Source organism: Halichoeres trimaculatus, unplaced genomic scaffold (assembly GCF_033239565.1).
Source record: "Halichoeres trimaculatus isolate MK-OKI-2021-1 unplaced genomic scaffold, fHalTri1.1 fHalTri1_scaffold_21, whole genome shotgun sequence".
Taxonomy (NCBI): domain Eukaryota; kingdom Metazoa; phylum Chordata; class Actinopteri; order Labriformes; family Labridae; genus Halichoeres; species Halichoeres trimaculatus.
This window is the reverse complement of record NW_027437199.1, coordinates 12,237,732-12,263,787: the sequence shown is the minus strand read 5'-3', so window position 1 is coordinate 12,263,787 and position 26,056 is coordinate 12,237,732. Positions and strand designations below refer to the sequence as shown.

Here is a 26,056-nt window from a genome sequence, read left to right as displayed (position 1 = left end):
TCAGTTTTCTGGTGCTGCTTTGAATTTGGCCGGAGCTTCCTTCCCCTTAGCTTTCTTTTCCTCCCTTTTGTGTTTGGGGGATAATAAAGGCTGGGAAAGAATTGACATTTTCATGCTATTATCAAAGTCCTGAGTTGGACTTTTGATAAACACATTTTGAACTAATCCATTAAGTAGGTTTGCTCTTGCAGACCCTATTTTTACATTTAGTTGCTGTGTTCGACCTTCAGCAGCATTCCCTATCCTGAAATGCTTCTTGATTTCCACTTTGTAACAATGACCTGCCCTGTCTGTCCTGTCCACATCCTCCCAACCCTGCCCATCGGTACAGTGTATTCCAAACGCTCCACAGGGGCGGAAAAGCCTCGCGTGAATGTCGCAGGTTACAGATATCAGACAGAACAATGGTCAAGGATAAGGCAGGCATCCAGCAGTTGTGCCAAACAGGGACTCTCTGGGACTATCATAATTGCTGTTAATAATTACAGTCGTGATAAGAGGTGGCATTTATTGATGGAAAAGTTGTCTTGGGTCTCAGTTGGTCTTCAGGGGCTGGAGGAGGGAGGAAGAGAGAGGGAAGTTTGGATTTGAGACACATCAGGACACAGCCAGGTATGTGGTGTGAGCTGCCGGGGGCACAGAGGGGACTTGGAAAGAAAAACATGGTTTTTAAGCTTTTTAATTTGAAATCTTTAAAAATTTTGGAAGGTTTTATGAAGCACTTGGAGCTTAGCCATTTGAAAGTAATCGTATCCCAGTAAGGCTATCAGGTTGGATCAAAGCTAAACAATGGGCTGTTTCAGATCACTTTTACTTCACTCTAGAGTTTTACATGAATGAAGCCTTTAGCATGTGCTTAAAACTGGAGATTACTGAGATTATTTTTAACCAAAAAGTCAGATCCCAGCAGAGGGCTGGATTAAAGGGACAACACGTGATAAACTTTGGACATTTTGTAAACATTCAGCAGTTAAAGAATTCAGTTTAATTTGATATCTTTTAATGTTTGCACTGTTACTAAAATAATGCCACAGATAAAATGGAAACAAATGTAGAAGGAATAAGTTTTCTCCAACAGGTCACCAAAAAGCAACATGGTTGCAAGCAGATGTGGAGAATTTATGTGATGATTTCAAAGGGGATGAATGAATGAATGGATGATCAGGGATTTAATCTGGATGCACTCGAACATAAGAAAAGGACAACAAACCCAGAAAGACCAGAGAAGAAAAAAAAACAAATTCAACATCAAACTTGCTCTTTAGTAAAAATGAAGACGTACTTAAAAAAGGAAACACTGATTTGTCTTTTTATCAAATGATTTGAAAAGTGATGGTTTGAATAGCGGATATAGTTATAGAATAACTATATTTATCGTAATAATTAAGAGGCTTTGAATAAAAACACAAATTAATAAATAAACTATTTGTTGCTTATCACAAGCAGTTCAGGTCTTATAATAATAATAATTATTATTATTTTTTTTTTTTCATTTATTTATTTATCTATGTAGTTATTTATTTATTTTTGCCCGTAGTTTTAGTTTGTATGGGTTTTGAGTTGAATATGACACATGCAGATGTTCCACATAACCTATAAGTTTCTGACTTCCTTGTCTTCAATTCTTTTCCATTTATCAAATATTTAAAATTTGAAACAAGCATCTATTTAAAAAACAAACAAACAAAAAAAAAACAATCAGTACTTGAAGAGCAGTTATCAAAAGTTGTCTTTTAAATTTACATCATTGTAGAAATATTGTTTTTTCGTCCTGAATAAAGTTAAATTTATCTTGGATCCAGCTCTCTCCTTGGAACCAGAAAGTCCCAATCCGGATTAAAGTTTCCTAATCCTACTTCAAAGTTTTAACAACAAAACTGGATGCTTCATGAGTAAAAGAACCAAAGTTGTAGACCTGAAACATTGTCCAAACTTGAACCAATCCAATAGTTTGAGTCCTTTAGAATACTATTGATAAAAAGTGACCTGATTCATGAATTTGTGCAAATATATTTTATCAAATTCTGAGCAACTGGATCTGGAGTTTCCTGACCTACTGATAAACAATCTTTATTTTGGAAAGGCCAAGAAGGTGAAATACTCTGGTGTGAATCCATTTTCAGAGCTCAGTTAAAGCCTGACCTGGCTGACCAGCAGGTCCTGACCTGGCTCGTGTTCTCTGACTATATTCGTGGGTCTGGATCTTTGTAGTTTGCTCTTAATGTTCTTTGATAAGTCATGTTCAAAGCCAGCACAGGCTCCTCTTCCTAACTTAATGTGATTACTCCATCTCAGAGCAACATAGAGCTGAAGCAGCAGTCCACACAGAACAGAGGAGAGAAGATGATGCGAGCAGGAGCAAAGCAGTACGTGGTGGCCCGACCTCTGTACTCGGAGGAGTCCTTCTCAAAGGAGCACGAGAAGGTCTACAGACACCGCAAGACCATGCTGGAACATGTCAAACAGTACCTCACGTAAGGAGCATGCGCTGCGTTTGATGTTTCCTGTTTGATTTTTTAAACAACAGCTCAGTCAATCCTTAAGGTCTGCAGTTTAGGAATATTGAGATGACGAAGTTCAGAATAAGACATGTAAGGGATTATTCATTTAATAACCAAGTACTTTTCAAAGAATTTGATTTATTCCCTCTTTAAAAGAGTTTATCTTCTTTTTGTTTTGTCTTGTTTGTCATGAAAAACTCCTTAATTTTACATTAAGAAATCAGATCTTGAGTTTAAGTCTTGACATTTCCAGTCATTTATGGTTCAGTAAATAAAGTAAAAATTAGATCTTAAAAGACGATACACTTTAAGGATAAGGAACTCAATTTGTATTTATGGCTTTTACCGAACCATACTGGGTTAACTTTTAACTTCACTACACAGTCATAAGAAACAAAACATTCACCATGTAATGCCATAAGTTTTCAATAGATTAAGTTTACTTTAGAGCTGAGGGCCAATGGATTTTTGGGAAATGTTAAAATGTGCACCATACGTCACTTCACATTGTCCCAGCAAAAATGTTCAATGTTAGGTGTTGTACTCTGGGTACGTACAGGTCAAGGTCAATTCATTCATTTTTTAATTTTTTTTATGAGTTTGTGTCACATTAAGGCATGTTAAGGAATGCTGAGATTTCCAGAAAGAAATTGTTATTTTATAAGAAGTTGTGAGAGATCTGAAATCTGAAACTTGTAAGAATGAAGTTGTACAGTCAGAAAAACAAATGTGTCAATTTGCAAGAGTTAAACTATAAATCTATGGAGGAAAAAAAATTCAGGGGATTAAATAAAGTTCATGACAGAAGTCGTGATTGCAGACCACAGTTGATAAATACAATAACATATGATCACTCTCTTCTTTATAATAGATATAATGTAAACCTTAGAATACTCTCCTAAATTTTAAATGTATCTATCTTTCTAACTTTGTTTGTTTGTTTGTGCTGCTTTGTGGCTGCAGATGTGACGCCAAACGGGCCAAGAATGCAGCCCTCTCTCTTCTGCCGATCATCGGCTGGATGAAAGTCTACAGATTTAAGGAGTGGCTGCTGAATGATATTGTGTCTGGTGTCAGCACTGGACTGGTTGCCGTCCTGCAAGGTAAATATCCCAAACAGAAAGATCTGTACTTTATTTACTGCTTTGAAGCTGCAGAAACTCCCTTTAATACAGTTAGGGAGAGGAATTTGTGAATTGTGGTTGACTAAGTGAGGCTCACCTTTAAGTCATGCAGTTTTAACATGGAAGTCTGTTTAAAATTTTCAATGGGAGAAGTGGAGTAAATGTGGCATTACTTTGTTTCTTTTGATCAAAAAAAGAGCTCAAACTTAGAGAGAAAAAGAAGCTGACATGTTTATCAGTGAGCTCATTCTCGGTGCATGAGCAAACTGATGAGGGCAGACAAATGCATATTCAATCACTCAGAGCTGGTATCAGTTAAAGGAAAAACCTTGAGTAAGCTCATTACTGGGACTGAGCTGAACTCCCACTGATTCCTCAAAACAGCTCCCACATTGTCCATGTGACTGATGCAGTACAGTACTTTCCTTTAACAGTCAAATACTTCACTCAGAGAATTTCTTTTGCTGTGGAAAAGGGTAAAAATACTTTCGCCGTGTGCTGTACATTGCCTTTTGTGACCACTAGCACTATTTTTAGGCATTAAGAATAACAATACAGAAAAAACTGCTTTGTTGCTGATAGTTTGTTTGTTATTCAGTTGGTTTTATAATCAGCCAAATACTGTAGTAGTTTTTTTTTATTTTACCAGACAAGTCAAAAAGTATATCTTTTTATGCATTAAGCATAAAGCTTCCATCACTTCTATATTTGCTGCTTTAGCAAACAAAATTCTTTTGGTGCAGAAGTTTGCTGTCAGTTTTAGGAGCAGATGTTACAAAATGTCTCTTGACAAAAAATAACATTTGAGTTTGAGACCTTTTCTGTTTAAAAAGGTGAATTATATCTGTTGATGAGCTTCAGTGTCCATGCTTTTGCTTTAATTTGTCTCGCTGTCTGCATGAGATACTTTTCCAATCAGCTCTTTAGTCTACCCTGATAACATACGATAAGCACCTTATATGATATACAGTCAGTCCTCTATCTTTGTTTACAATAATGATATGGCTCAGTGATAATATACCCCTGGCAGCAGGTCTGAGTAGATAAATGAACCGCTGTATGTTCAGTTCCTTTTTCTGTCCTGTGTATGAATTGAATATATGAAAAAGATTAAAAGTAATTAAAAGGTTAATTTTAAGGCAAATTACATAAAAGACAAGTTACAGAGAAAGTGAAATTAAACATATGTTGAAATGGAGAACTTGTTTTTGGTATACACAATGTCAAATCTGGCTTTGTCCATCTTGCCTACTTTAGACAAAAAGTTGGCTGAATTACATAAGAGTGTTGTGGGGAGCATTTAAGGTGATCTGGCAAGATCTTGGGCGCAACAAACTGATGTGAAAGCATTTAAGGTGCAGCCCTGCTTCTGAAACTCTGCTATGGCAATACTTAGAAATATATCATTTCATCATTATTGAAGTTTACATGTTTTTTTTTCCAAAGTTTATCCAATAAAAGTAAGTTCTTACCAAAGTCATGTTATCACAAAAAACATGTTTGCTTGGATGCAATACATCAAACTTTAATACTGACATCCTCATATTTTGATTACTCAGTCTCTATAATTTTATGTGTGTCCTGAAAGTTAATAAGATTAAAAGAGTTGCCAAGATTTATTCATAAAACTGCACATTTTTTTAACCTTTCTTTCATGATGTGTCTCAGGTCTGGCTTATTGCTTGCTGGCCTCTCTGCCCCCCTGGTACGGCCTCTTCTCCGCCTTCTTCCCAATTATCACTTACTTCTTCCTGGGAACCTCCAGACACATCTCAGTGGGTGAGGCCTTTTTCTAACACTGGTCATTGAACAGATCAGAGGAAGCTGAAAGTCAGCTTTCTACCTCTGTTTTTCCACCATAGGTCCGTTTCCAGTCTTATGTCTGATGATTGGCTCAGCAGTCACCAGGTTGGTCCCAGATGAGGGTCAGCCCGCCAACATCACAGGGTTTGAGGGTCTGAGCAGAGACGACCAGAGAGTGTTGGTGGCTTCCTCTATCACCTTCTTAGTTGGCGTCATGCAGGTGAATACACTCATCCCAGACTCTGAAGTTATCACTTAAGCAACACAAATAGCCTCTTTATTCTTAAAAAACACTGTGATGATTGCTTGTGGCTCACCTACAAAGTTCTGGCAGGACTCTGTCCCTTTCAAATTTCTATTAACAAGACAAGATTGGCTTTGTTAAGCTTGGCTCCTCAGGGCCAGGGGCACGATAATTTCTTTCTACTCGTGAAGTATAGATTTCACAAGACATAGAGGGGAGGGGTTTTGCCCTTTTTACTCCTCCAGTAACAGATTCACCTTATTGAAATTAAAAAAAAAGAAAAAATCATCACCCTGGTATTTCAGAAAACATCTATTTCAGCCTCTGGCTGAAACGTTTCACTTTAGCTGTTGTCTCTTTAAGATTCTCCACTCCACAAACCCTTTGTCTCTGATTGGCCAGGCCTCTTGAGGCCTGGTAGGGGCGGAGCTATGGGCAGACCTTGGTGTTTTGGTCAATCTCTGCAGAGGCCAGCTTCAGATGCCACTAGATTAGATTTGTTTAGGCAGTTTAGCTGCTTCGAGTGCAGACCCTGAACTCAGGACTTTCTCATCATGCTCTTTCTGTCTTTTTCAGCTGGCGATGGGGATCCTACAGGTGGGCTTTGTAGTCATGTACCTGTCCGATACCCTGATTTCTGGCTTTACCACAGCAGCTGCCGTCCACATCCTGATGTCGCAGCTCAAGTTTGTGTTGGGGCTTCAGGTCCCGGGGATCAGTGGGCCGCTGTCTCTCGTTTATGTGAGTTAACAAAAAGGTTTGGTTCTGATTTCTTCTTCCAGTCCCATTTATCGCTCTTCGAGTCTGTCTCTTGTTTATGTAAGTCCAGAAGTGTACAAAGCTTCTTAGTGTCTCAGGATCTTTTGTCCTTCATACCAGACCTTTTTTTTTTTCTAGCTGTGACAAAGTTTTGTCTGAGTTTCTGAGGCGGATTTTTTTTAATAAACTAATGGATTTTAGCTAAAGTATTAAAGTAAAAAAGAAAATCAATTTTTGCAGTTTAGTATCATATCTGCACTATCTCACTACCCAGCCATTTGTACAGGGACTGACCCTGAGACTGCCTCTGCAGGGAACTCTCTGGAACTTTTTGCTCATCTTCTCTCCTAAATTTGCAAGTAGAGTGTTTAACAAAAAGGTTTGGTTTTGATTTCCTCTTACAGTCACATCTATAGCTCTTCGAGTCTTATTGTAGAAAATGTAAATGAGATCTGTTCACTTTGTTACAGACTTGTTACCTTGTCTTTGATAAGAAAATAGGGGTGGGATTGTAGTAGTGTGGGTCAGTCATCTGATCAAGCTTACTGTTCTGTCTTTTCAGACTCTGGAGATCATCTTTAAGAAGATTTCCTCCACCAACTTGTGTGACGTGGTGATCTCTCTGGTGATCATTGTGGTGGTGTTTATCGTGAAGGAGCTTAATGACAGATACAAATCCAAGCTGCCCGTTCCAATCCCAATAGAAGTCATAATGGTGAGAACAATTTTTTAACAACAGCTTCAGGACACGGTTCATAAAAGTGTTGTCAGTCATTTAAACGGTGATAAAGATAAGGCTTAATTTGACTGTGAGTGGGTTAGATGAAAGAGCAGTGTGGAACAAACAATCACTTGTGAGATTTATGGGCTCATTCAAAGGTTTTAAAGGAAAGCATTCATGCCAGCTCAGAAAAAGAGTTTGCAATAAATTTCTCTTGTTTGGTAACTGATGTGATGAGTCAGTTCTCACAGCTCCTTTGTTTCTTTTCCAGACCGTCATTGTGTGTGGAATTTCTTACGCATTCAACTTCAGCGAGCGATTTGGTGTTGATGTTGTTGGACATATTCCAAAAGGGTAAGACATTCTGCATGAGAGCTGAAGGAAGGGGTTTGGTTTTGTTCTTTGAAACTCTATTCAGAGTAAAAAAAAAAAAACATTTATATAACAATTAGTACTAGATAAGTTGTTCACAAGCAAAATACAGTGTTTACATTGCAGGAGATATCAAAATTCATGTGGCCTTAAGGTTAAATGCATTAAAACTTCATGAAAAAACTGCACCTTCTTGTGGCCAAACTGGGGATTACATCAACAAACACTTCCAACATTATTTTGGAGAAAGACTTAACCTGTTTCCACTTCTCTTACAGAGCCTCTTACTAAGATCAGCATTAGAGTGTTCAAAAGCTTTAACCAGCTGTATATTATAGTTTCAGACTTCATAGAAATGATAATTTTTATAAGTGTTTTTAAATTAGCATGTAATCCACAAGTTATAAAGAAAGTATCTTTACAGTATCACAGAGGGAACAAACTACAAACATATGCTTTTTTGAAATGTAAAAAGTGGCTGCACAAATGCCACAAATTGCCAGACGAGAAGAAAAAATGGTTGTTGTACGCAAAAGACTTTGTATTGATGATTAATACTGATGGTAAAACTTGATGTTGGGAGGATTGTACTTGCATGTAGACCAATCCCTAAAGACTGTTCATCCTTGTTTTTACCGTCAGCACTCCTACTATTTTCTCCAATACCAGTAGATGATTTGATAAAATAACAACAACTCCAATTGTGTTTTTTCCCAGATTTGGATTAAATGCTATTCAAAAAAACACTCATTGGTTTGTATGCAGTAATGTAATCTAGATACTCTGCTTTCCCCAAGCCGGACACATTTAATGACTTAATGACTAAGATTGATTTCCTGTATCTAAAGTTTTCTTAGATCTTTACCTCTCACCCATAAAACCCCTGGAGAACAAAGCAAAGGTTCAGTTCAGGTCACAAATCTGTGTTATTTGTGTTTTTATTTTATGAGTTTCTCACTATCAGTCAAAACAGACTCATCCATAGAATCAGTGTAAAGATAATGAGGCTGTAACAATATATAAAAACATCCATGCTCCTTTGTCTTACACCGCACCCATCATTATCAGCATAATCCTTAGACAGACAGTAAGGTTGTGTTTTATGACCTCTGTGGAAACTCTTTCCTCAGGTATGAGCCTCCGATAGCCCCAGACCTTCAGGTCTTACAGGGAACAGCAGTCGAGGCTTTTCCCATGGCCATCGTGGGTTTTGCTGTCGCCTTCTCTGTGGCTAAAGTCTATTCTGTGAAACATGAGTACACCATAGACGGAAACCAGGTATGATCCACAATGGTGATAACGTTTACATCATTTAACATGTATCACCACTGAGATGACATCATGCCTTTGTTCCTGTAGGAGCTGATAGCTTTCGGGGTCAGCAACATCTTTGGAGCCTTGTTCAAGTCATTTGCTGCGAGTACAGCTCTGTCCAGGAGCGCAGTTCAGGAGAGCACAGGTGGTAAAACTCAGGTAAACTCAACATTTGATTGTGCTTATTTTTACATCCTATTTATAGTCCTAACTGTCAAGGACTTTGAGCCAAGATGAAGACACAAATAGATAACATGAAAATCATGAAAGAAAAACTCATACTTCGTTTGTATAAAAGTTCTATGAATTTGCAGTATTTATGTATTTATTTATTTTTTATTTATTTATAATTTTTTTGTTACTTTTTTTAACTGGACCTTTCAGTTGAAGCATCAACACATAATTTTCTGTTGAGTGTTTCTTAGTGTATGAGTCTTATTTCTTACTTGTGAAGCACAAGCATTTAAGTATCATTGCATTTGATTTAGTCTGCTGCATTTTTTTATAATCTGCATTTCCTGCAAACTTCACTTGGACTGTTTTAGATCCGCCATTATTGTTGGTCATCATACATAAACACAGGCCTGATCGCTGTTTCTTAGCCATGGTTCTTTGTGTTTATGATTCTGTGTTTTTCAGATTTGCTTCATTTGTGTATTTGGAGCTCAGTTTGTGTTAGTAAATTTGTTTCATGTCTCATCATTTGAGGTGTATTTCCTTTTACCTTTGTCTTTTAGATTTTATGATGCATCATTTCCAGATTTGAAGCTTTTTTCTCCTTATAGAGATTTCTTGGGTCATGGCTGATCATCTGCCTCCAAATGAGCCAGAACATCTTTGGGAAAGATGCAGAGTGAAATGCAATCTGTTCAGTGTAGACAAGATCTTGTCTCACATATTAGGAATTCTATTCTGCATAGCCACCCACTCACAATACAATATTCAGCTCATTATGGCACTTAAATGTGGTTCTTCATATCTTGATGGCTCAAAAACAACTAACTTGTTTTGAACTTCAAACTAGGGAGTGTTGTATCCACCCTGCTCCCCCATTTCTTTTTTCAAATCTCATACCCAATCTATAGATTAATTTCTTTGAGACATATATTACAAAGAGTGTTTTCTTGTGCTTTAACATACTTGTTTATTCTCTTTCAGGTTGCTGGTTTACTGTCCGCTGTCATTGTGATGATCGTCACACTGGCTATTGGATTCTTACTGTACCCACTCCCAAAGGTAAAAAACAAAACACATGGAAACTCAGTGAGGACTGACTGAAGTTTAACTTCTGATCCATGTCTCACAGTCTGTGCTGGGCGCTGTGATCATTGTCAACCTGAAGGGCATGCTGATGCAGGTCAGAGACGTCCCGTACCTGTGGAGGAAAGACAAACCAGACTGTGTAAGTTCTCTCACATGCCTGCAAAAGACTGATGATGACAGATTTAAAAATGAAGAAGTTTAGTTTGAACTACATCTCATATCTGTACAGGTGGTGTGGCTAACTACCTGTATTGCTTCCATCTTCCTGGGGTTGGATATTGGACTGGCTGTGGGCCTTGGCGTGGAGCTGATCAGTGTCGTCCTCAGGGTTCAGTTGTGAGGATCGTTCTAACAACTTTCTAAATTTTATCTCATAAAACAATTACACTTCATAGCCTATAGTTCTCTCTTAAACTGTTAACTTTTAGATAACCTTTATTAAATAGATGCATTTATTAATGGTGAGACAAGTGCAATATGCTAAAAACTTACTTTTATTATCCCATGAGGTTTACTTTAGAGTTTTACGTTGTATGTATTCAACAGATGTTATGAGATATGAATTAAACATGTTTCCTGACATACATGAACCTCTTGGGAAGAACTGTGACTTTAACTATGCTCTAAATTTTTCAGATTCATATTTATAATCAGGATTTAAAAAAAATATTGCGTTCAAAACAGTTGGAGACTTCATACCTTCCAAACTAAATACAGATATGATCAGCCTCAGCTGTCATTTTTGTTGCATGTTAATAAGCTAAGAGGACCATGAGAACAAGCTTAACTCAAATGTTGAGTGATGTCGAGGCTGCTTAGCATCTATCTGATAGCTGTGTCAGCATGTTATTTCAGATTTTTGGAGCTTTATTTTATTTTTTATGATTCCTTATGTTTTTGTGTTTTCAGCCCTCGGTGCAGTGTGCTGGCCAACATCCAGGGAACTGATATCTACAAAGACAGAAAGGACTACATCAATGCAAGTGGTTTTGTATTCTTTCAGGTCTTTTCTGCTCCTTTTTTTTTTTTAAAGTTTTCATGCTTTTAATGCCTTTACTTAGAGAGGACAAGAGAGTGTGGAGCAGGAAACAGCCTGCAGGCTGGATTTGAACCATAGACTGTATAAAACATGGATGTAGCATCCAGGACGTCACCCATCTGTTCCTGAAACCGTGAAATGAAGCCAAGCCACAGACGCAGCCACATTTGCTGGGTCGTCTGCACCCCTTTCGTAACTTATTTTAAATGAACTTTTAGGCAAAGATTTTTGATAAATCAAGGACAAGATGAGGGCAATAATATCACTGTCACATCTGATCCACAAAATGCCTTGAAAACACGTTTCCATGGGACTTTTATCTCAGTGCAGTGAAACTTCCAAAGGACCTACAGAGCTCATGAAGTCATTCTGTAAAGTTTACTGAAAGTTATTATCATCGTCCAGCTTCCTAAAAGTGTTCAAAAATTCATCAAGGCCAAAATGGCCCAGACTTTTTGAAGTACAAACTCTTCTTATACTGCCACTCAAATACACAATAATTACGCCATTCTGAAACCTCGCCTTCCCAATGAATGTCTCAGGAAGTTGTCCTAGAGGTAGTAACAGAAGCATTTCTGTAGATGCTCTGACCCATATGTCTAGCTGTCACAGTTTGACCCTTATCAAACCTGCTCACATCCTTACTGCTCACCTGCTGCCTAACGTACCAGCCTCTGACAGATGTCCTCAGAAAGTGACATCAAATGTTTTTCACTCTACTTTTCAGGAGTCATACTGTAATTGTGCAATTGGTACTCATTGAATTTTATGATGCACTTCCTTGCATTTAGTTGCATTAGCAAGATATATGTTAAAGTTTAACGTGACCTGAAGTAAGGAAACCTGTTTTTGATAAGTGCTTACTTCCTTCCAGAAATAGCTTGTGGTTTTATAACTCCTGTGGGAACTGGAGCAAAACAAAAACATTGTGCCTCTTCCTCTTTCTTTCTCTAATGCTGCTGGAATGATTTTGGATTATAACCATTGGATAAATGTGTAATTCTCTTCAGATATATGAGCCTGAGGGAGTGAAGGTCTTCAGGATACCTTCTCCAATTTTCTTTGCAAACATCGAGTTCTTTAAAAGAAAGCTGGTGGAAGCTGTGAGTATAACGTTTAATTTGTAAGACATCAAATGAATTAGGGAAAGTGAAAGTGTTCAATCAAAAAAGTACTTCACTATTTAAGCCAATTCAGTCTTTTAAATGTCTAACTTACCTCCTCAGGTTGGATTTAACCCTTTAAGAGTGCTGAGGAAGAGAAACAAAGCCCTGAGAGCGATCAGGAAACTTCTACAGAAGGGAGACCTGCAGTGGACGTCGGTGAGTAATGACCTTGACCTAGTTCAGGAATAAAAACGCAAGAGTCCCTGTCAGATACTTGTTTTATTGTTGTCTTGTTATTGGGATGGTGACGGTAATTCCTCAGCCGATTGTACAAAGTTCAACTTTCACTTATCCCAGATTGAAGTAGATATATGTGCATAGAATGTATTGAGGTAGTTTCAAACACTGCTGCAGAGCAAACAGTGTCTCTGTGAGCCTTGGGCGTTTGCATACATTTGAATGATTCAATATGCATGAATTTAGAGACAAAGTGGCCCTTTCCAGTGAGAATGAGCCTCACTTCAACAGCCACATGCAGCTACAGTGAAACTTTATTATCAGTAGTTCATTCATTAAAACATGACATGAGGAGTTAGCATAAAACATTACACCAGTTTTAAAATCACTGCATTGGCTCCCGTGTGCTTCAGGATCAATTTTAAGGTTCTTTTACTTGTTTTTAAGTGTCTTAATGGCCCTTCTTTTTTCTCTGAACTGCTTTTTCCCTACGATCCCTCACAGACTCTGCGCTACTCTGACAGCCGGCTACTAGTCATTCCCAAAGTCAGGATACAGACACATGGGGAGGCATCTTTTCACTATTACGGCCCTCACCTGGGGAACAGTTTGCTAAAAGACCTTAGGGCTGTAGAGAGTGCTCACGTTTTTAAGAACAGGCTGAAGATCCACCTTTTTAGCTTAGTCTCCAGTTAGTGTTTTTTTTTTTTTTTTTTAAGTAGCCTAGGTTTCTCATTTCACATTTATTTATATGTACCCTCACATTTTAGTCTTTACATTTTTCTATCCCTTTAGTATTTTTAGCCATCCCCAGTGTTTCCTCTAGGGAGCCCTCTCCACTGGGAGTGGTGGTCGGCTGTGGTTGCAGGGGCCTGTCATACTGGTCCCTAGTGGCGGGTGGTGTCCACTACACCCCTTCCTTGGGGCCTGTGCTTGGGCTCCTGTGGCTATGGCCGGCTCTCTGCTCCTAGTACAGACGGCTCCACTAATGCTGCTTCCTCCATCGATTCATCTGTACTCAGCTTTATCAGCTTCATCTACATATGTGTGTGTGGGCATGTTTGATTGTTTTTAACTGCACTATAAGGTAGGGATGGGTACCTTTCACATTTGAAACGATACGGTACCGATGCCCGATACCTGGCAATCGGTACCAGTACTCAACGGTACCACTTTTTGGTACTTTTTTGTGTTTATGTGGTAAAAAATATTAATTTGTTTAATAATGAAATATTACATTTTTTCAATTTAACATTTTTTTCTTCAATACATAACCTTGCAATGCTGTGTTCATGTCCAGCATGGAATATTGCCTACTCTTCCACTCCCTCACAGTCACAAAGATGCATTTAGGTACCTAAACATGGAACCTTTTGGTTTTACATTAATCGGTACCCGGTACTTTTGACTGAATTCATCCGGTACCTATAAAAGTACCTAATTCAGTACCCATCCCTACTATAAGGCACTTTGTTACATCTTTTGTTAGTATGAAAAGCGTTTTATAAGTAGTTTTGATTGACTGAAGTTTTGAAAACTTTCATCAAGTATTTACTGGATATACAGAAACTTGTTGGGTAAACATACAGACTCTGTTTCCATATTACAGGAAGGCTACTTGAACACCTCGTTTCAACCTCTCAAAGTGCCAGAGAATGAGGTTAATACTGAGGAGCTCGATCTGCCCACTGACTTTAAGGACCTCCCAGCACGGATCGACTGGAATGCCAGGCTTCCTGCCAACATCATCGTCCCCAGAGTGGACGTCCACAGTCTGATTCTGGACTTTGCTGCAGTCTCCTTCCTTGACATCTCTGCTCTAAAAGGGCTTAAAATGGTCAGTAGGTCCTTACCGGGGAGTCAGTATTTTTTTTTTTTTTTTCCAAAAACTTAATCTTTAAATATTTTTCAGATGCTCAAAGAGCTGATCCGGGTGGAAGTCGAGGTCTACATTGTGGCTTGTGACAGTAAGTACAAGGAGGGGGAAGATGTATGTAGACACTCAGCATGTAACACTCTCCTTTTACTTTTCTATTAATTAATTTTATTTTTAAGTCTCCAAACTCCAAAAACACAACTCAAGTCCTTCCAACTTCTCCTTCTTACCTGCAGCTTACATCCTGGAAAAACTGCACAGCTGTTGTTTTTTCGATGATGAAGTTCAGCCGTCGATGTTTTTCCTGACGCTGCACGATGCCATGTTGCAAATCCTGGAAAAACATCCAGAGTCCACAGAAAAGAAATCTGACTTTGACAAGGTAAATGCATCAAGAATTACTTAAAGAGTGAAATTTAACATATTTACTGTTTGCATGAAAACTGCGCTGTAAATGTCAATAAAATAACCTCCTCATGTTGCTGTTGTGCAGATTATAACAAAAGTCACCGTACACAACCCTGAAGGAAAAAATGTAAGTGTCTGTTTTTAGTTAAAAGCCACAGAAGTGATGTTTTCCTCACTTATTGTGACAAAAAGATATTTCATCTATAACAACAAAAGATTTGCTGGCTGAAGTGGTTAATAACTCCAACTCGACTCTTGTTTACACACAGGCTCTGGATAGAGAAACAAGGTTCTGATGGCAGCTCCGGATGAAGATGATTTCTAAACACTGAAAAAAGAAAACGTGAAAAAAGAGTAACTTTTATGATGTTTACTGTTTATGATGTTAGATACACTGATGTAATGAATGACATGATACTCTGTTTGACTTTTACAGTATGACGATCTGAGTTTACGAATTCACTTTTTACTGTTATGTAAGACCAGTTCTTGTTTTTATACTGTATATAATGAGTTTGTAGAAATTTTAGGTGCATCATATTTGACATTTTTATTATATTTTCATGACAAGGAGAATGGTAGAGGTGACAAAGCAATGTTAAAAAAGACCATATGTGCTGAAATATTGTAATAAATATTTTATGTATCTCAATGATGACATCTAATACTTCTGTGTGATTGTTTTGGAATAAAAAAAGCAGTGTAAACTTAATAAGTTTAGTCTGTAGTGGATTTGGCACATGTTCAGCTATCAATAGGACCAGAAACTTTAAAGAACATACGTCACAACTCATATATTGATGAGTGTTAAATTTTCTGATTATGATGTAGCTTTTTTACCAGCAAAAAAGTCAGGGTTGAAAGTTTGTTTGCGTTCACACATGCCGCACACCTGTATATTTAAAAAGGAAATCTGCAATTTAATGAAAGTGTGAATACAGCTTTACAGAAGCTGAATTTTTCTGAAGGGTTTAAAGTTTTTAACTCTAATTTTACAGCATCACTTACTCTGCATCATTATCCCAAAGCTCATAGTGTGTGACAATGACTTTTTTCCAGTTTAAAAAAAAAAGTGAGAAATACCATGTTCTCTAGAGTCCTTTTTTTTCTGTGTGAGTGACAACTTCCCTTTTAAGCTCAGGACACTGAATCATAATTTCATGTCTGTGGACGTTTACTTCCAGTTTAGGACTTATATGTCTATATGAGCTGCCATATGAAGAGGCCATAAACTAGACTCAGTACAATGTGATCTTTGTTCAGACAACTTTCAACAAAATAAATCTTCACGTGAATAATTCAGTTTTTGCAGTAAAGTTTACGGTCATGCTGGGTCACAAGGTTTGTGCTTGAATGTCACTAGCTGGAAAAATCCTCTCATGTGAAATAAAGTAGGGATTAGAAAAAAAACTATTAAATTCTTAGGTGTGGTTGAAACTTAAATGACAGTGTAAAGTGTTCTGCAGCTTTTGCATCTAGAGGTTTTTCAATTCCTTTGTTGCTTTACCATCATGATTCACGGTTTCACAGATTCAAGTTCTCTAGCAGGTGAACCTTATTGTCTCGTTTTTAGTTCTTTTTGTTGATAAAAACATGTTTTCACTTTACCTGATATTTACCACAAACATAAAGGGGCCACAAAAATTAAATTAAATTAAATTAAATTAAATTAAATTAAATTAAATTAAATTAAATTAAATTAAATTAAATTAAATTTTATTGAATTAAATTAAATTAAATTAAATTAAATCAAATTAAATTAAATTAATTGTCACACACCTACATGGAAATTGTATTATTTGTATCTAGATTACATGACTTTAGACTTTCATGTACTAAATCAACAATACTCATTCCAATAAACAAAAACAAAACAGATAGAAATTTGCATTATGTATAGGCCATTGGTTGACCTGATCTTTAAATACTACGATAAGCATCACCTCCTTAAAATTAGAAGAAAAAAAAAGTTCTGGATTGAAAGGATGGCATGGAAACTCTTTAGAAAAAGATAACTACAGTTTCAAATTTAACAACTTCATTAAACTAAACTTGGCCAAACAAAAATCTGTCTCCTGAGAATACCTCCCATCAAATAAAAAAGACGGAAATAAAACCTCATAACAAGGCCGTGAATCATATATCTGTACGTTAATGATTGAACAAAGTTCACACAAAACAGACAAAGAGATGAGATTGATTTCAGTTTGCAGGTTGATAAAAACTGGCAGACATCAGCGCAGTGAGAGGCAACAGGCAAAGGTTTCATCTGGGAATCCATCATCCATACCTTTAACATTCAGAATCACACAGGGTCTGGATCCCTCCTATACCTGAAGAGAAACCATGGCGACCATGAGGAAACACTATACAGTAAACAGGCCAGTTTACTCTGATGACAGCTTTGCTGAGGATCATGAGAAAATCTTCAGGCTGCGCAAAACCCCCCTGGACAAAGTGAAGGAGTATCTGACGTATGTGGATTCTGATCACAGTCTCTAATTTGACTTGATAACTTGTTCTCTGAAAAAAAAAAGTGTCTGATTATAACTGAAGGTTTGGGGGAATTGGGGTGTCTGTCTTTTGAGTTGAAATGTCTGTCTGTTCAATCCAGCTGTGATTCCAAACGTGCCAAGAAAGTGGCGCTCTCTTTCCTGCCCATCATTGGCTGGATGAGGATTTACAGAATCAAAGAGTGGCTGCTGGGGGATCTGGTCTCTGGGGTCAGCACTGGGCTGGTGGCCATCATGCAAGGTAAGGCCTGAGTGGGTGTCTGTAACTGCAGAGTAAGAAACAAAACAAAAACTTCCCTTTTAAGCGTCAAAGTTTTGAAGTCAATAACGCAACATTCTTTATGCATTTTTTTTTAACGGCTTATATAGTTTTCTTGAAGTTCTGATCAGGATGTAAAAATCATTGTTTGTAATTTTTACTGCAGTGGTCGACGAGTTATCATCATATAACCATAATCTTTAACATCACACTATTTAATTTCATTTTTTAATGTATCTAGGAAATGTAAGAACCAGCATTGCTCACCAGAGATTGATCACTTTTAATTGATAATTAAATGTCAAAGTTATCAGAAACAATGATTACTTTATTACCTTTTTTCTTCTGCATTTGCTCTACATTCAACTGAAATTAATTAAGTTTCTTAGCTTAGCTCCAAAAGAGCAACAGACTGTTTTTGCCCAAAGACGAGCAGATAAACCTTCATTTTTTTAAATGTTCTGAAAGATTCTAGAAATGTGCCAAAAGTGCTTTAAAGTCTCCTTTTAAATAGCATTTTAGCCATCCTTGCAAACTTGATCATTTATTTTGGTGTATGTTACTGAGAAAAATCATTGTCATGTGTAACTGCAAATGTTGAATAACATATTCAGTAAACACATAAAAATAATTAAATGCCAGTTGTTAAATATTGTAATATATCCAAACGAGAAATTTTGGATCTAATGTTTAAGATGTATTTAAATATGTAATTGGGTTTCATTGTTTAGAACTAATCTATATGTGTACATAAGTCTAAACAATAAAGGTTAGATAATTGTTTTTGTATTGTATTATTTTTTTGTATTTGGAACTGGCATTTAACATTTATCATGCTGATTTTCAACATTTAGTTTTAAAAAAGGAAAGCAACTGAAAGTTCATGTCATGTTTTGAACAAATAGCTTAATATGGAGACATGCTACTCATATTTTGACTGTTTTTTATATTTATTATTTATCCGCTTTGATATTATTTACCACTTTGAAAATTTTTGTTTCACTTTATTTTTTGTATGATGACAGAATTTTAATATTTCCATGACAAAATACATTCTAAAAGTTAATATGCAGCGTCTTTAAAAAGTCAGAAAATATCCTTCTCTTTTGAATGTCTGCTCAGCAAATACATCCTCAAAGTGCTTCAGATGTTGTTGGTGTTTTTGGTTAAAACACTCTCACTGGGTTTTTTGTACTAAGTAAATCAAACAACCAGGCTTTTACCCTTTTTCTCCTCCTGTACTCTGACAAGATAGGCATTGTCTTTATCATTGCTCAAAAAGTTTATTCTGAGTTTGTTAACACTGTCATGTGCTTGTTCTCCCATTTAAACTTAAATTTGCTGCTGGAAACTTTTAGCCCATGTTGTTATTTTGCGGTCTGACGAAGATGTACTGCACATCTTGACACTTCTCTGTCAGAAATCTGACACATTTGTTAAGTTTTAGCCAAAGAAAGTCTTTTCACGTGAGTTACTTCTGTGACACGTGAAGCTGACACGCTCTTATTTACATTGCGCTGAATGAACATCACAAGATCTGCACTGCCTGAATTACTGCCTTAAACCGTAAATGGTTGATTTAAAGCTTGTAAACACGTCTCTGAATGCACCACCAGGTTTTGTGAGTTTTTTTTCTTGGTGGTTACCTATTATATTTTTGTTTGATGAATAAAGCCTCTTATTTAAAGAAGTTGATGAGTTAGAAATATTTGACATGTTCAGTCTTTTTCTGCTGTGTCATTCCCAGGACTGGCCTTCTCTCTGCTGGCCTCGCTGCCCCCAAGCTACGGCCTTTACACAGCTTTCTTCCCTGTACTGACATACTTCTTCCTGGGTACTTCAAGACACATATCTGTGGGTAGGTCACGCAGGGCTTTGTCAGTTATCATTTGGTGACAAAACAAGACAAAACAGTTCATTTGCTCATCTATGTCGTCACTTCAATCCAGGATCTTTCCCTGTACTGAGTCTGATGGTGGGAGCTGTGGTGACGCGCCTGGTCCCAGAAGATGGACCATCAGCCAACTTCACTGCCTTCTATAACCTGACCCTGTATGAGAAGAGAGTCGTGGTGGCGTCCTCTGTCACCTTCCTTGCAGGAATTTTCCAGGTCACTTAAACTTGGAACAAACCTCTGTGTAATAGATAACAGACTTTCTTGCTTGATTTAATCGATCTGAATTGTCTGCCCCATGCAGCTGGCGATGGGTGTCCTGCAGGTGGGCTTTATTGTTGTGTACCTGTCAGACACTCTGGTATCTGGCTTCACCACAGCAGCTGCTGTCCACATCCTGGTGTCACAACTCAAGTTTGTGTTTGGATTGGAGGTTCCAGGCTTCAGTGGCCCACTCTCCATTATCTATGTAGGTCCTGAGTTTTCCCTGTTGTTTACCCAGCTTTGTCAAAGACTATAGATTGGTAGAGATGGCTTCATGTGGAATTTAGCGAACCCTTTGCTTTGTATTAGAAAGTGGGTGATCTTTTTTTATTTTATTTTATTTTATTTTATTTTATTTTATTTTATTTTATTTTATTTTATTTTATTTTATTTTATTTTATTTTATTTTTTAATTCCAAATTGACTGTTGTGTGTTTTGTTTTTCAAGGGGGTCAAAGTTTGCTGTTTAATAAGCAGACTGTAATGACTTTGTTTAACTTATGTGACAGTTTAAAAGATCAGTTACTACACTGCAAAAAAAAAAAAAAAAAAAAAATTGTATCAAACATTTTTGTTTTGTTTTAAATATAAATTGTCTTATTACACTCGATGTGAGCCACATTCACCTGACCAGTTCAGAAAAATGTCTTTTTTCAAATAATTTAAAAACAAAAATGAGGTCTGAATTGCTAGGAACAAGTAAAAAGGTTGGTTACCAATGGAATAAGAAAAAAGTGTTGAAAAATTTGCTTGAAATTAGAATAACATCTTAATACAAGAAGTTTTCTCTTGTTCCGTTGGCTAATTTTTTGTACTTGTTACAGCAATTAAAACCTCTTTCTGTCTTTAAAAAACTTGAAATAAGACATTATCCCGGACTTGTCAGGTGAATGTGGCTCATTTAAGTCCAAAAAAGCATTTTCTACTGAAATAAGACAAAAATATTTGATAAAATGTCTTTTTTTTTGCATGTATACAGTTCATATGTGGTTGCAAAGATATTGGGGGGCATAATTTTCTTAAGTAGCTAACTTCTCTCTAATTTAAAAATACCAAAAGATATAACATGTTTATAAGCAACCTGAAATGAAAGAGAAGAGACAGGAACAGGAAACCCACGAGACAAAATAACTTCTCTTATCTGGATGCGTGACATTTATAGACCTCTTATGATTTCCACATCATCTGCATGTGATTATCCTTGCAATCCTGCCTTTTCAAAGCGTGACTAGATAATACTCTGTCTGAAAACACAATCAAAGTGATGATTAAGATGTTTTTCTGTGCAGACGCTGGAAAGTAACTTTGTCCAGATTACATCCATCAACATTTGTGACCTGGTGATGTCCATCATCATCATGATCGTGGTGTTTATAGTGAAGGAGCTGAACGACAAGTACAAAGCCAAGCTGCCTGTTCCCATTCCTATAGAGGTTGTCATGGTGAGAAAACTTGTGTAGTTATCCACAAACACACATTAAACTATTTAAAGTGATCAGGTTGAAAAGCAGGAACTCAACACTCTCTAAGGGTTAATGGTCTTTTTAAAACTGTAATAAATGAGAAACAATGGAAGCCATTTTTTCAACTTGAAACTTTGTTTTGTTTTCTCACAGACTATCATTGCTTGTGGAGTGTCCTATGGTTTCAACTTTGAGAAGAAATTTGGTGTCTCCATTGTTGGCAAAATGGTTAGCGGGTAAGTTTTTAATTGTTTGTGTTACTTTCTAGGCATTGTACCTTTATTTTTTGAGTGTTATTATCTGTGGCTAATGATTGGTTAGCCACCCCCCACCTTTGAGTTATTTCCCATGAATTTTCCTTTTCATCCCTCAGGTATGAGTCTCCCATCGCACCCAGTGTACAAGTTTTCCAAGAGAGTGCTGTGGAGGCTTTTCCCATAGCAATCGTGGGGTTTGCTGTTGCCTTCTCTGTAGCCAAAGTTTATTCCATCAAACACGATTACACCATTGATGGGAACCAGGTGAGTTAGAGGGTTTAGTTTTTGGCTCTAAAGGAGGAAAAGATGTTAATTAGTCACTGAAGTGAGCGTGAGAGAAGCAATCATACTCATTTTAATTGGGAAGATATAAAGTTTCATTTTATGTCCCTTTCATCTCAAGGTTGCACGTGAGCATCCAAGTCAGCATGACTCTTCTTCTTTCTTTAGGAGCTGATTGCATTTGGGGTTAGCAACATATTTGGTGCAAGCTTCAGGTCGTTTGCAGCCAGCACGGCCCTCTCCAGGTCGGCGGTGCAGGAGAGCTCAGGGGGAAGAACACAGGTCGGTCATTCCTCAAAGACATTTATGTCTGCAAAAACGATACACTGTAATGTGACTTTACTGTTTTATGTCACATGCTGGTCCAACATTTGCACGCTGAAATGAAACATTAACTCTTTTATAAATGCAGATTGCAGGGCTGATCTCAGCTTTAATGGCAATGGTTGTAACTTTGGCTCTTGGCTTCCTGCTGGAGCCTCTTCCCAGGGTAAGACTTCCCTCTTTTTTCTCAACATTTGCTCCTTTTGTAAAGAGAAAATGTATTCTCCCCTTTCAGGATGATTCTTATATTTGATAAAGCCAAAGATAGTACAATTTAGGCCTGTTTGCAGCTCAGAGATAAATCTAGAAAAACTAACCTTGGTCCATGACAGTCTTTTTCATCAAACCTGTAAATTTTTGACTTCCTTTCAGTCCGTCCTAGGTGCCTTGGTCATCGTGAACCTGAAGGGTATGCTGATGCAGTTCAGAGAGATCCCTTACCTGTTCAAGAGGGACAAAACAGAATGTGTAAGTGCTATCAAGGCAAAGATACCTTGTCAATTATCTTGCTGAAGCACAGTGCTCCTACAGTGTTTGACCTCAGGTGTTTGTCTGCAGGTGGTCTGGGTGGTGACATGTGTGAGCGCCATCCTGCTGGGACTGGATCTCGGTCTGGCTGTGGGGTTGGGGATGGAACTGCTCACTGTCGTCTTCAGGACTCAATTGTAAACACATAATTCCTAACATGTGGCATTTATTTTATGCAAAGGGAAATCCAGAATGAAATCATGAGAAAATTTGGGTTAACTGAAATTGAAACACCATCAAATGTCTGCTGTCAAACTAAAATCTGTGCCTTTTAATGGCAGAAGACTTTAGAACATGTATTCTTTCAGGCTACGTACAACACCAGCAATGTCTCTATAAAGCCAGGGAAGCCTGTTTGTAGCCTGTAAAAGTGCTTGGACCTTGTTAAAGATCTGAGATACCAGACTGTGTTTTAAAGGAAACACTTCATCATCAGAGTCTTTCACCCACTCATGTCTCTGCAGCCCCCGCTGTTCTGTCCTGGCCAACATCTCAGGCACCGACCTCTACAGAGACCGCAAAGATTACGTGGAGGTTAGTTCACAGCTAGTAATACAAACCATTTGGAGATACCATCTGAGTGACATTCGTCTAAACTCTGTGCCTTCTTTCAGCTGTATGAACCACGAGGAGTCAAAATCTTCAGGATACCTTCACCTATCTTCTTTGCTAATATTGATTTCTTCAAAGACAAGCTTGTGGATGCTGTAAGTCTGACTGAAGTCATCTTTATGCAGCTTTGGTTTGCTTTCATAAAATACACTGCCAAAGATTTATTTCCATCCAGTGTTGCATTAATTTTTCACCAAGATCTTCATTGATGATGGTAGAGTCTGACAGTTGTGCAAAGCCTTCTCCAGCACATCCCAAAGATTCTCAATGGGGTCAAGGTCTGGACTCTGTGGAGGCCAATCCATGTGAAAATGATGTCTCATGCTCCCCAAACCACTCTTTCACAATCTGAGCCTGATGAATCCTGGCGTTGTCATCTTGGAAAATGGCCGTGCCATCAGGGAAGAAAAAGTCCACTGATGGAATAACCTGGTCATTCAGTATATTCAGGAAGTCAGCTGACCTCATTCTTTGAGCACAGCCTGTTGCTGAACCTCGACCTAGCAACCCCAGATCATAGCACTGCCCCCACAGGCTTGGACATTAGGCACTAGGCATGATGGGTGATCACTTCATCTGCCTCTCTTCTTACCCTGATGGCCCATCACTCTGGAACAGGGTTAATCTGGACTCATCAGACCACATGACCTTCTTCCATTGCTCCAGAGTCCAAACTTTATGCTCCCAAATTGAAGCCTCACTGATTGCTGACTGACAGCGGTCAGACTCCACCATCATCAATGCAAGATCTTGGTGAAAAATTAATGCAACACTGGATGAAAATAAAACTGTGACATTGCAGAAGCATATCGAAACACTGCCTCAGCAAATGCGTGCCGTAGTCAAAGCTAAAGGCGGTCCAACAAAACATTTGAGTGTCTGACCCTTTATTTGGTGGCGACAGTGTATACATTTCTAAACATGATGTACTTACTTCTCACAGGTTGGGTTTAACCCTCTGAAGGTCTTAAAGAAACGGAATAAAGCTCTCAGGAAAATCAAGGCACTGTGGGAGAGAGGAGATGTTCAGAGTACAGAGGTGAGACAAGCAGTTCAATGAAAACAGCTGAACAAGTAAGTGTTTCAAAGTCTTCTACTTGTTAACCCTGCTTTTCTGAATCCCTCAAACAGAAAGACTTGTGGGGTTTGTTTCCCCAGACGACAAATATGGATCAAATGGATCTGCCCTCTGATCTCAAAGAACTTCCCTCGAAAATTTGCTGGAACGCAGATCTTCCTGGTAACATCAGCGTTCCCAGGGTGGACATCCACAGCCTGATCCTGGACTTTTCTGCTGTCTCTTTCCTGGACATCTCGGCAATGAAAGGCCTCAAAACGGTACAAAATCATGGCAGCAATACGTTAAACAGAAACACACAAATCACAAATCATTTCTAACAAACGAACCATTTCTTAATTCACAGACGCTCAAAGAGTTCATCAATGTCGATGTGGGCGTTTACATCGCTTCATGTGACAGTAGGTTCTTTAATATTTTATAAACAGCATCCATTTTTATTTCTTTGATGACGCCACATGTTCACTGAGCATAACAGCCATAACATGGTTTTAATTTGTCGACAGTTTACATCCAGGAGAAACTACACAGCTGTATGTTCTTTGATGATGATATTCAGACCTCCATGTTCTTCCCCACCATCCATGATGCCATGCTGCATGTACTTGAGGAACATGAAGGGATGAACAAAGGCTATGTGGTAAGAACAAACATCATCTTTGTTGATGCTTTTCTTGTAGTTATGGAGCTCAAGATGTAAGGGGTGGGAGCACGTGAAAAAAAGTAGAGGAGGGAAAACAGTGAATCTTTAAAATACTTGGTCTGTCGGTCTACAAGATTGAAAATGCTTATTCAGAATTCAATCAAAAAGATTGAAAGAAGTGTAAAAGTATATTGTGTGCTTTGTTTGTTTACAACTGTATGAGACATTTTACTCACGTCATCTTTTGGTTTTGTTTTTGTAACTTACATAATCACCCCAGGGGGCACTTCACACTACAAAAGAGGTACACTACTGGTGAAGCAGTGATTTGGGGAGCCCGAAGAGGACATGGTTTTTATCTCTAATCTTAGACATCACATCACATTTGAAGTGATTTGTCTGTACCTGTGTTTTCATTTGAATCAATAAATGGCAAGAAATAATGGAACAATAACCTCGGATTGGACATTGGTCTCTGTGAAAAGAGCGTCAAAAACACCCCACCCCCGCACCCAGACAATGACTAAAATCCATCCAGATCAGTGACTGCAACAACTTTATCTTCTCAAAAGTGTTCATGTAGGCTTAAAGCTTTAAGAGTTACTGACGATCCTTAAGCCCCACAGCAAATACAGAAGATACAATTCTCAGATGTTGACATTTGTTGAGAAATCCCAGTAGAGTCCTTCACCCTAACCATCCTACTTTATCCTCACCTTCCTGTTTGTTTCTTCAAGCACTCTGTGAACCAGGGTTGAACAGAGGCAACAAAAGATTTGTGATGGAGTATAAAAGCTGCATCATCCTGCTTCAGTAGCCTTAAAACTTTCTTTTTTTTACAGCTCTAACACTCTTTTTTTATTGCAGTTATCAAACACACAGCTCTGAATGAGTAACAGCCTCCACGAGGGAACTTCAGCCGGACTTCATTGATGTGCTTTTGGTGCTCTGTAACTTTATATCCTTGTTTTCACCAACAATATAACATTTTGTACATATATTCAAGATTTCTTTTTACGATTCTTTGACATTCAGTGTTTTCTAAGCATGACCAAGTCTTTGTCACATTACTCTCTACTGTGATACATCTTTTATGAAGGCATTATTTTTTTTAACTTCAATAAATCCCACTTCTTGTTGTAATAAACCAAGTTCAATTTCTTTGCCATCAA

General features: G+C 37.8%; 2 protein-coding genes across 2 annotated transcripts; both read left to right on the top strand.

Moving 5' to 3' along the window:
- Window positions 1-355: 355 nt before the first annotated feature.
- Window positions 356-15,370, top strand: LOC141810325 (chloride anion exchanger-like). Its single transcript, XM_074697740.1, has 21 exons — window positions 356-612; window positions 2,296-2,474; window positions 3,465-3,604; window positions 5,294-5,404; window positions 5,488-5,648; window positions 6,249-6,413; window positions 6,994-7,146; window positions 7,424-7,506; window positions 8,655-8,802; window positions 8,884-8,997; window positions 9,997-10,074; window positions 10,145-10,240; window positions 10,331-10,437; window positions 11,011-11,080; window positions 12,151-12,243; window positions 12,367-12,462; window positions 14,093-14,320; window positions 14,396-14,450; window positions 14,596-14,741; window positions 14,853-14,894; window positions 15,037-15,370. The coding sequence occupies exons 2-21, from the start codon at window positions 2,344-2,346 to the stop codon at window positions 15,061-15,063; spliced, it is 2,244 nt and encodes a 747-aa protein (XP_074553841.1). The 5' UTR covers window positions 356-612; window positions 2,296-2,343; the 3' UTR covers window positions 15,064-15,370.
- Window positions 15,371-17,113: 1,743 nt separating this feature from the next.
- On the top strand, window positions 17,114-24,941 carry LOC141810929 (chloride anion exchanger-like). The gene is made up of 18 exons (XM_074698792.1): window positions 17,114-17,241; window positions 17,382-17,521; window positions 19,287-19,397; window positions 19,489-19,649; window positions 19,738-19,902; window positions 20,987-21,139; window positions 21,314-21,396; window positions 21,534-21,681; window positions 21,868-21,981; window positions 22,112-22,189; window positions 22,396-22,491; window positions 22,582-22,688; window positions 23,016-23,085; window positions 23,166-23,258; window positions 24,107-24,202; window positions 24,295-24,501; window positions 24,588-24,642; window positions 24,748-24,941. Exons 1-18 carry the CDS (start codon window positions 17,114-17,116, stop codon window positions 24,939-24,941), a joined length of 2,199 nt encoding a protein of 732 aa, XP_074554893.1.
- The last annotated feature ends 1,115 nt before the right edge of the window (window positions 24,942-26,056 follow it).